Raw genomic sequence first — 11,756 nt, 5'->3', positions numbered from 1 at the left:
ATATTGAAGCAATATTTAGAGGATAAGTAATTTAGAAATATTGTTAAGTGTCGTAAAATAGGAGTTCACAAATGCTATCACAGATGGCGCAGAAATTTACTTAATAATAAATATACAAAACTTTTAATTGAATTGCGGACTATCTAAATGTTGATTTTAAGAGCTAAAACTTTTAGAGAATTTATTTTTATTATTTTGGAAGCATTTGAGACCTTGGGAGCAAAGAAATTCGAAAATGTCCATATTAAGGACCACCCTAATATATATATATATATATATATATATATATATATATATATATATACATATATATAATGGCAATGTCCTACTTTTGTGCAAAATGTTATTGTAAGTGTAATTGATATTCTAATTAAATATTATTATTTAATTAAAAATAATAGACACTAATGTGTCATTAATTACAAATAAACTAGTTGTAAGTAGCATTTTGCTTTAAAGCAAGTTACATGAGCTTTTCGATGTGCATTCTATCAAATAAATTTTCAAAATCTATTCAAGATTGTATTGGGTACTACCTGCAACTTGCCTTAAGACAAAATGTTACTTACAACTAGTGATTTAACTATTCGAATTGTAATTCTTTCTTATTTATATTTCCCGATGAAATCATTTCAGAAATTCAATAATTAATCATATTAATTATGAATATATAAAGAAAACTTGTTCATCAAATTTCCATTAACAATATGCTAGTCAAAATAGTATTACTAGTAAAAAATAATATAAAATATTGTTGTTTTATTTCAAAGTTTAATTAAATTATGCTTATTATATAAGACTATAATTTAAATGCCAAACCACGACTTTGTTATATAATGTATATTTCCTAATAATTATCTAAATTACATTGATTTAAATATTAATGTAACATGAAATTATATATGTTTATGTACATCATAAAAATTAAAATTCATCAATAATATAGCATCATCTATCTAGATAAATTAATTTAAGTTGTTGATTATATTATCTATGTGTCTTTAAGGATCTACATTATATTTATGATCGGTCAAATAAATAAACAGTTGACAGTTCAAACTGTGTTTTTAATAAGTCTCGAGGGTTGTATAATTCATAGATCTAAAAGAGAATAGAAAATCAGACATATATATATATATATATATATATATATATATATATATAAATATATTCTCACCTGGAATTTACACAGTAGCAACTGATGTCAAGCTTTCCGAATTAAAATATAAAGCACTACCATTAAGCACCAAGCCCCAAATGTACGGAATGAAAAATTCTTCTGGAGACTCTTCTTCGACATACTTAAACTTTAATTCTGGGAATTTCTGTTTAAACAAAAAAATAAAATAAAATATTATTTGATCCACACTGTAAAATTTAAAATGTAACACAGCAAACTATTCTTAACACAAAAATTGATACACAATTTTTTAAAAATGAATCTAATAAACTTATTTTCTCATACAATTATCAAACTAGTGGTGTATGGCATCGTGCCTTAAGGCAAATTGCTGGAACTTCCCGTACCGTAACGAAATGTTCGAGGAATACTGAATGTTTTCAAATATATTATTACAAATACTGTAACTTTCATTATCTTTGCTATCTTGTTATATCTGAGCAAATCAAATGTAAATCACAAATCAATTTATCTTCAGAACATTAACAATCGTCATTTCATTTCGAATTCAATTTAAAAAAAAAAAGAGTGCGCGTAAGGATCACACGCGATTGAAGTAAAACTTATTTGCAACTGTATAAAGTAGCAAATTTAAGTTGAGTAAAAATAAATACACCATATAAAAATTTTGAATAATGTTCATTAGTAATATGGTAACACTCGTGATGCACACATTTATTAGTGTCGTCAATCATTATACGCATTTATATAATGATAAATTATAAATTATATATTTATGATTACATTAAAAATATGTATAATATTTACAAACAATAATGTAATCAAAGTCGTACTTGAAATATGACATGATCGTTTTAAAGTAATTGCTGATTAATAAATTCTATAATATTTATTCACACAGTGGATTATGTTAAACAACGCCTAACCAAATATTGTTTTTGCAAATTAACTCATCCTAAACAATTGTGTTTGAAGAACTTCATGTAATTAAAATTAACATACATTCATTTACTGTTTGTATTTTTTTACTTTTTCGCTGACGATATAATCTCATTCCTTGAACAGCTGTAATATCCGTCTTGCCTAACAAATTGAAGCCATACTTTTATATTTGTTTTATTTATCAAGCCCTGCACATAGCTTGATCTATGAATCATTTGCTTTTTTATGTGAACGTTAATGCAATGATCATCATCAATATTACGAGGTAATAAATTAACCATATTATTAATGTCAACAGGCACATTTATAATTTGGCCAAATATTCCAAATTGTCTATTTGCATGTCAAACCCGTTAAATTTACACAAAGTGAAAATTTTACCCGAATTTTACCCGAATTTAATATCTTTCGACAAGTTTGACATCCAACCTGATCATTTGAATCAATATTCAAAAAACATTATTAAGAATTTGTTTTTGAGCATCATTTGATATTTCTGAGCCACTTTGAAGCCAAAGTCGATCGCACACAAAACATACATAGCCAAAGCTATCATTTCTTACGCAGCGCAGATTTTTCCTTAGTTTCATTATTTATTTGCGATCATTTGCACTACAATTATTTATGAGGGACGGGATAAAATATTCTTCCGATCCTGACATTTTTATTAACTCACGAATTATACTGCGAACCCGTGTCGCGCCTAAAGAAGTTTTACTTCAAAAAATGTTTAGAGACTACGAGCTAAATACAAAACTCAAGTGAAAGTCGACACATTTTGTTTTGTTTTTGACATATGATTTGGCATTTGATGTATTTTTTGTTTTGCTCGCAGACTAGATCGAATAATTGCGATGCTGCGCTTACTAGCGTTGTAAGCGCGAATCATGCAAACGATTACTTTACACCCATATCGCGCCTAAAGAAGTTTTACTTCAAAAAGGGACAAAATTGAAGTTGTTTCTCAAAAATTTCTAAATTATTGACTTGGTTAATCATGTTCAAATCTTACCCTTAATCTATCCTTTGACCATTGTGTGGAACCTTTATTAATCGTGACCAGAACTTCATGCACTCCTAACTCGCTCTGCTCTTGCACCCTTTGTAGTCTTGAGGAAAAGAATCCTATCACCTGGGATAAATGATACAAAAGGTTAGTACTAACTTAAATGAAGTACAACTAAGTCTGTTTTTACACGGAGATTGGTTCCAGAAGAATCCGTGTAAAAAAAAGGGGAAAAAAAGACATTGATCTTATACAAAAATGGGTGATTTGAATACAAGAATGGGTGACTCTAAAACCTATTAAAATTGGTGAAAAACAAGAATTTTTAAGAACAAGAATTAAATTAGTGCTATTCACATTTGCTTTGACCAGTAAAAATTGTTTGTACGCGCTAAAGGGGAATTCACTTAAATCTTTAAGCTAGTGTTCGCAAACTATCGATACTGTCGATGGTTTCAGACTTTTTTCTTTCATAAATACTTTTTTGTGATATGAACATACTTCGCAAAAATTAAATTTGACAAAAAAAATTTAAGTACATAAAATTTCAAATCGTGCTAAATGGAATAAAATCGTGTAAAAAAATTAAAAATATTCAATTTTCAAACCGTGTTATATCAAAACCGTGTACAAAAAGACCGTGTAAAAACAGACTTAGGTGTATTAGTCATTTTATTTACCATGTCGATGTTTTGTATTATATCTTGAAAAGCAGCATTAGTCCTAAAGGGTTCGAAAATATGTTTATTGTACAATAAAGCGTAAACTAAATTGGGACATGCAGGTAACTGTTGACTAAGACAAGAGTTCAGAATTTCCAAAACCATACGAAGGACTTCTTCTAAAACTATTAAGTCTTGCTCCTGGTAAAAAAGACATATCATTAATTTACATGTATATGTCTATATGTATAATTAATAACCTTACCAAATCGTTTGAATCCGTAGTATTGATAACAGTTTCAACAGGAACGTTTTGCGTTTTCTTTTGCAACATAAGTTGAAGTCTTGAATGTTTTTTGGCTAACGTTTCGAATAAACTGACTAATCTTTGGGCAACGTAAGGATGGAGGTCTCTGAATTGACCTAATAATAAAAACATGAAAAGAAATAAGACATAATAAGAAATAGTTTGTTTGTGCAATTGTTATTATGTGATAAAAAATATAGAATAATTATTAAGTATGACTTCAAAAATTAATCAATTATTTAGATGAAAAGTAAATCTTTTCGCTTTTCTAATATTATATATAAAAATGGAGCTCTCGATCAAACGATTCGGTAAAACTCGAAAACGGCTGAACCGATTTGGCCAGTCTTAGTCTTGAAAAATTCGTGCTAATCAGTGGGTTGTCGGAAAAGTGAGATATTATTTCAAAATCGCGTAGAAACTTTACATTTTTAATTTGAAAATTTGTGTAGAAGCGTAATTTAAATAAAACAATGGACGGTGGCTAATACGTCAAATGTCAAACGTTTTTGACAGATGATGTTCAATCACGTTTAATAGGATGTTTTACGTGAATATTATTTAATTATGATTAAATTGTAGTAAGTAGTTTGGTTTGTAGTTTTATTTTTAAACAAAAACGTTATTAAACGGGCCGCAAGTGTTACTAGAAACTCAAAATATCAACTTTTTTGAAATGTTAATATGGAAATGCACTTTTTGGCATATTTTTCTCAAACACGGTACTCTGAAAGATCTCATTTATATATTTATATACTCATTGGTATTTATAAAACATTTTCTAAGTTATATTATTTTTATTTATGTTATTTAAATTGAGAACCTAAACTTGGTATCGATCAAATGGACATTTTGTCGAATAACATTTTCCCAATTATAATTTCCCAGAATTTATCGAAGAATAGATATTAATATATGAAGGTCCAGGGTTAGAAAGGTCCGCCATCGATGTGTCAAAAAAAAAACAGTAAAGTTAAGCATTGTTTAACAACAATATTTGAAAGTAGAGGGAAAATGATGTATAACTGGCTATAGCCTTGATTTGAAGTCTTTGCTATCGGGAGTAAACGATAATCTTTGAAAATCCATAATAAAAGTACTGTCTTCCGTTGGTAGTTTTTTAGTATTAGGTAAAAGTGTAATTATTTTGTAAAATACCTTTAAAATTAAAATAAGACATTAAACCTGTTTGCCAAAGGTAAAAAGGCCTAGATAACAAATTTTTGAAAGACATTTTGAAGGCAGTATAAAACGTAGTTAGATAATTGTTCATTTGAAATGTGTTATTTGTTGTGATATAATTGTTATGGTTTTCACAATATAGTTTATATTTGCTCAAAGTTAAAACGGACCTTCGTGCCTCGTCCTGCTCTACATATATACTTTTTATTAAGTTTACTTTAATTCATTGAATGTTACTTGAAACTTTTCAAAAAGCACGTCAAAGAAGAAATACTTAATTTTTTTTTTTATCTATCCTCGCAGAAATTTGAAATTTTTTTTAGTATTATTTACGATTATACACAAAATCCTGCATCCAAAAGAAATCTGAAAAACTTGAAACGTAATCAATAAGTCAAAAGACCAAAAAAGACTTGGATTGGATTACACCATGTTTTCTATAGAAAGTGTATAAAACTTCGAGTTTGATTGTATTGACAAAATATAGACAAACTAATGGGGTTTATTGTTTTTATAATACCTCATTGTATATAGCATTCAAACATCACATCCTTATACACTAAAAATACTAATTCTTTTGATTATCTAGAAATTGTTTAGAATATACCTTATTAAGAAAAACAACGTTTGCCGGGTCAGCTAGTATATATATATATTTCGATTTACCTGACATATTAGCTAGTGCAGCAAGACAATTCGTATGCAGATATTTATCCCTCATTTTAATCATATTGTATTGTATAGTCCGAATGATTACAAGAATCAATAAACCCCCTAAAGATATTTCAGTCATGCTTCTTTCCGTGTACCAGGGAATAGATTTTAGTTGCTACAAAAAAAATAATCAATATAATAAATATATTATATAATAAGTGCATATAAGAATATATTTATATAATTACCATTTGGTGTACACTTTTATTAAAACCATCATCTTCGCTCAACATCAATAAAATAATCAAAGACATGTATATGTGATGGGATGTACTATTTGGCGCATTGTACAAAGTCCTCAATATTGGAACAACCTAGAAAATAATAAAATTAAGCGAATGCTAATTAATAATTCAATAAATTAATTTAATGTTTTTTTATAACAATAGGTTACTACTATTAGCGGGGCAGGTAAAAATACCCATCTCAAGGGCTGGTAAACTTTAAAATCGGTTTACATATAATATTGAAAAAGCTAACTGGTAGTTTTTGTTCAGATTCAATTAAATTAGATTTACTTAGTATTTATTTATAATAAGTCATGTATAAAATTAGGGAATTTTTTACATTTCTAAAATATTTATTTAAAACCTTTTATTTAGCAGTAAAAAATATAGTTTTGAATAAAACTATAGGAACATTTATTTTGTGATAATATATTTAGCAAGATGGGAATGTTGGACATTTTTTATATTCTTACGAAAATTTTGTCAATTTTACCCCAAACACTTTGTTTTATCTTATATTATATTTATTTATATTGAAAACTAGTTAAAATTTACTAAAATCTAGTAAAAACTGTTATACACACTTGAATAATAAAATTTTGAGTAATTCGTAGTTGAAATGCAGACTTGATAATTGTATTATATGAATTTAGAACGTTTTTTTACTTTTCTTTAAATAACTTTTGATTTTCTTCTCGGACATTATAACTTGTTTACATTAGTAAAAACTAGATAAAATTTACTAAAACCTAGTAAAAACTGTTATACACACTTGAATAATAAAATTTTGAGTAATTCGTAGTTGAAATGCAGACTTTTGATAAATGCATTATATGAATTTAGAACATTTTTTTACTTTTCTTTAAATAACTTTTGATTTTCGTCCCGGACATTATAACTTGTTTACATTAGTAAAAAGTAAATAAAATATACTAAAATCTAGTAAACACTGTTATATATACTTGTATATTAAAATTTTGAAAAATTCGTAGTTGAAATGCGGACTTCAGTATTTCTATAATTTGCATTATGTATATGATGGAGTTTGGGAATTGGTGATGGAGTCGCATTTTTTTTTACTTTTCTTCAAATAACTTTAAATTTTCTTCTTGAACATTATAATTTGTTTGCATTAGTAAAAACTAGATAAAATTTACAAAAATCTAGTAAACACTGTTATATACACTTTGATATCAAAATTTTGACTAAAATCAATTGATACAGCATTAAAAAAGCATTTTTCTATTTCAACTATGTTATATAACTTTCTTGCAAAATTCATATTGTTCATTTCTTTCTAAATAAACATTTTTAATAAAATAAACTCCTTCATAATGCATAATTTAAATTTAAAATCACATTTTATACTTGAATTCTTTACAAGCTTTTAGTGTGTTAATATTAGGTTGTCAAATATCTCCCTTCCGCTCTTTTGCTCTTGGTTTATAATACAAAAAGGCGGAAGGGAGATATTTGACAACCTAATATACTGTATAAAACATTTTGCATAAAAATATAATTCACTTACCAACAAGTCTAGATTTTGATTCGTCAAAACAAACTTTTTAAAATTTTGATTTTTATGCAGCAGTAAATACAATAGAAGCGTTGCTTGATCCAGGCACACAATGTTGCACAAAGTGTTGAACAATGGTAAGAAGTCAACACGAAAGCTTATTGAGTCATTATTGCTAGGATCTAAAAAAAAATATATAGATATACATATATATATACATATACATGTATATATATATATATATATATATATATTATAATTTACCATTAGTGTCAACACAACTAAACAAGCAATCTCTATACACGTTCTTCTGAGTTGTACAATGGTTAGTCAACACGAGCAATAACAACAGACTGTGATTTGCTAATGGTGTCGTCTCTCTAAAATTTTCTGCCAATGCTTCAGGAGAATCAGAATTTAATGCTTGGGTTGTTTGTGATCTCGATTTTGAGAAAGTCAGTAAAGACCAGAGATCTGAAAAATAAAATATAAATATAAAAATATAATTTTAATATAGATTTTTTTGTTGTAATTAAATACCTAATACAAAAGATCCTCCGCTTGCGTTTCCAAACATCGAAGGTGGAGCCTTTGTGCAATGACTTATATGTTGTAATAAGGCTCTCGTCAATGGGGCAGCTTTAACACAACACACACCTTGCATAACAGTTCTAAAAAAAATAAATAAATAAAAACACAATGTTATACAATTTAATTTATAAAGGACATATTTTGTACTTACTTGTATATCACGGAGTCTTCAGTCTTCTGATTTGAAAAAACATTATTTGTCAGAAGAATTAAGGCACAATTTACAGCTTCCAAATGTAAAGCATAGGTAATATCTCTAAAAAATACAAATTTAAAAATAAATGCATACATACATATATATATACGTGTATATATATATATATATATATATATATATATATTCACTTCTATTTACCTTGTAGGAACTATGGCTATTATATTAATCAAGTCTTCAACAAACGATTCAATGCGTTTGCTAAATCCTTTATTATTTTCTTTAGATACACCATTGATCTGCGTGCTAGTATCTTGCGTTTGTTTGTCAACAATAACATTTGCATTGACATTGTTATCTACATGATTATCTACTTGTTTCTGAGTCTTTAGTTTATCTGAAGCTTCAAAGTGTTGTAGCATTTGGTATTCGGATACAGTTTCTGTTAGATATTTGATGATGCATCTTATAACGAATAATGCATTGAAAGTCTGCCATATTAAGACGTTACTGAAATAATAGAAATTTATATATATATATATATATATATATATATACTAGATGGCCCGACAGACGTCCTGTACCCATGTTGCAAATTTTTAATATTATATACTAATATTTACCGTTTACCTAAAAATAATAATTATTGTTTTTTAAATTACTCTTCACGCCAAAATGCATATACATTTATAATATGAGCGATGTTAAATGTAGAACTGCTTTAAATAAAATGATGAGTTTCATTTCTCACACTATATTGCAAAGTGAAGTCTTTTAAACGGTATAACATAACCATAACCATAACATTACACTGGCACTTAAGCAGTAAAAAATCCTTGGGTGAAAAATCCAAGGTAATGTTGTACTTTTGCAGCGGATACTATATATTAATTTTTACTGAACTTGTTACATTGTTTAAAAGACTTTAATTACCAATATATTGTGGGAATTGAGACTAATTATTTTATTTAAAGCAGTTCTACATTTAACATCGCTCATATTGATATCAAATTATTATTATCAAACTTTGCTGAGGTATTTGAAAAAAATATTTATAGAGAACTAATTCCTTCTGTTAGAACTTTAATTTCTACTAATCAACATGGATTCATGCCTGCCCGTTCTACGATAACAAATTTAATCTGTATTAAACAATATATAGCTGAGAATCTTAACATCAATGGACAAGTTGATGTTATTTACACTGACTTCAGTAAAAGTTTTGACAAAATTGAACATAACAGTCTTCTTACTAAATTATCTAAGATTGGTCTTAATTCTTCACTTATTTATTTTTTTAAGAGTTATCTTCATAATCGTAAACAGTTTGTCTATCTTAATGGATTCTTGAGCAATATTGAAAATATCAGTTCAGGTGTTCCTCAGGAATACATTCTTGGTCCACTACTATTTATTATTTTTATTAATGACATTTCTGATATTATTAGCTGTCCACATTTATTATTTGCAGATGATCTCAAACTATATTTCAAAATAATTCTATTGATGACTGCTTATTATTATAGTCTCAACTGGACTCTTTCCACTCTTGGTGTGTCTATAACAAATTACATTAAAATATATCAAAATGCAAGATTCTTAGTTTTTCACATAAGCGCGATCCAATACATTTTGATTATAAAATTTCTAACACCAGCATTGATAGATGTAATGAAATTTCGGATTTAGGAGTTTTATTTGATTCTGGTTTGTTTTTCACGGATGATATCTTTAGGTTTGATACTGAGAAATTGTAGACAATTCAATTCTAACAATGCACTTCTTTGCGTGTACTATTCTATTTCAAAATTAGAATATGGTTCGATTATTTGGTATCCTCATCCAATCGACAACTCTGATGCAATAGAGAAGGTTCAGTAAAATTTACTCTGAACGTAGCTTTGACCACAACACTTTACTAAATGAATTTGGTATTTCTTCCCTTGACTCACGTCGATTTATCTGTACAATTATGTTCTTATTTAAACTTTGCAATAATTCTATAGACTGTCCTCTTATTTTTAAACAACTATCCTTTAATGTTCCAACGATATCTACGCGTTCACAATTATTTGTCAATTATCCTACTCTTAAATCTAATTCTCTCTTAAATTCGCCTATTTTACTTATGTCCTCTAACTTTAACTTAATTAATAATGAAATAGATATTCACAACACTTCACCTAATAATCGAATAATCTCCATATGCACAAGTTAACCTTTTTATTTTCTTTTCAAATATCTCATTATTTTATCTTATTCTGTTTATAAATAATATTGTTACATTCAGCATTATATGTAATTTCATGTTAAGCATTTTATGTTAATAACTATATATTGTAATTTTGTATATATTTTAATTGTTATTCATTATGCAAAATAATTGTATTTTTGAATCATCTGTGGGCTATATATTTAAAATAAATAAATAAATAAATAAATATTGTAAAATGTATATGTATTTGGTGTGAAGAGTAATTTAAAAAGCAATAATTATTTTTTTAGCTAAATGTAAATATTAGTATAGGATATTAAAAAATTGTAGACGTGGGTACAGGACAACGTATTCCAGGTCATCTAGTATATATATATATATATCTATATATATATATATATATATATATATATACGTGTATATTTATTTATGTATCTATTATACTGTCTGTATTCGTTAATGACAATATCTTCGACGCCTTAGCATGAAACACTTGGATCAGCGTAGAAAAATTTGCTGTATGCGTATCGTACAGCAATAACTTTTGACAAAGCGTTTCGACTCTTGAATCCAACGACAATTGTTTCTTCCCTGCAATAAAGATAAATTTAAACACCATACTTAATCCTTTGATAAGTATACAAATAGATTGTGCAATGTCCTACTTGTTACAAGGCGGTGTAATGCTAAACGAAAGAAACCTATCCCAAAAATTGTCATCCTTAGAAATAGTTCCCTTCGCCGATGAAACGTACAAGGAATTCATTCGAAGACAAATCGGTTTGTCGACTAACTGAAGTGCCCATTGTAAATATTCATAAATCAGAATTCTAACCACACTTGTAAATGGAAACACAACAGTGCGCACTATGGATCGGAGTTATATGAGTCTTTTACATTTAATTCACTGGTGACATTTTAATTTAGGATATAAGAAAATTAAGTAGTAAAAACATCGTTTGGTGCTTGCCACGATTTAATACGCAAGCTTTTTCATTGACAGTAGACGCGACAGTGCAAATGTCAAAATCGGGGTAAATAACACAACGTAAACGTCATTGTGTAGGGCGGCGCTGCCAACGGGCACAGAACTAACTAA

General features: G+C 27.6%; 1 protein-coding gene across 1 annotated transcript; it reads right to left on the bottom strand.

Moving 5' to 3' along the window:
- Window positions 1–977: 977 nt before the first annotated feature.
- LOC113366691 (dymeclin-like) lies at window positions 978–11,463 on the bottom strand. The gene is given in 15 exon segments (XM_026608347.1): window positions 978–1,101; window positions 1,178–1,325; window positions 3,096–3,215; window positions 3,770–3,952; window positions 4,017–4,174; window positions 5,907–6,069; window positions 6,143–6,268; window positions 7,710–7,879; window positions 7,962–8,171; window positions 8,238–8,368; window positions 8,440–8,544; window positions 8,644–8,948; window positions 11,097–11,248; window positions 11,330–11,399; window positions 11,401–11,463. Coding segments are annotated over 14 exon segments (2,097 nt in total). The 3' UTR covers window positions 978–1,101; window positions 1,178–1,184.
- Window positions 11,464–11,756: the final 293 nt, after the last annotated feature.

This window comes from Ctenocephalides felis, unplaced genomic scaffold (assembly GCF_003426905.1).
Source record: "Ctenocephalides felis isolate EL2017-DRISC unplaced genomic scaffold, ASM342690v1 CF-g0.4_SCAFFOLD_01170, whole genome shotgun sequence".
NCBI lineage: Eukaryota > Metazoa > Arthropoda > Insecta > Siphonaptera > Pulicidae > Ctenocephalides > Ctenocephalides felis.
The sequence above is the reverse complement of the archived record's forward strand: the minus strand, read 5'-3'. Positions and strand labels throughout refer to the sequence as shown.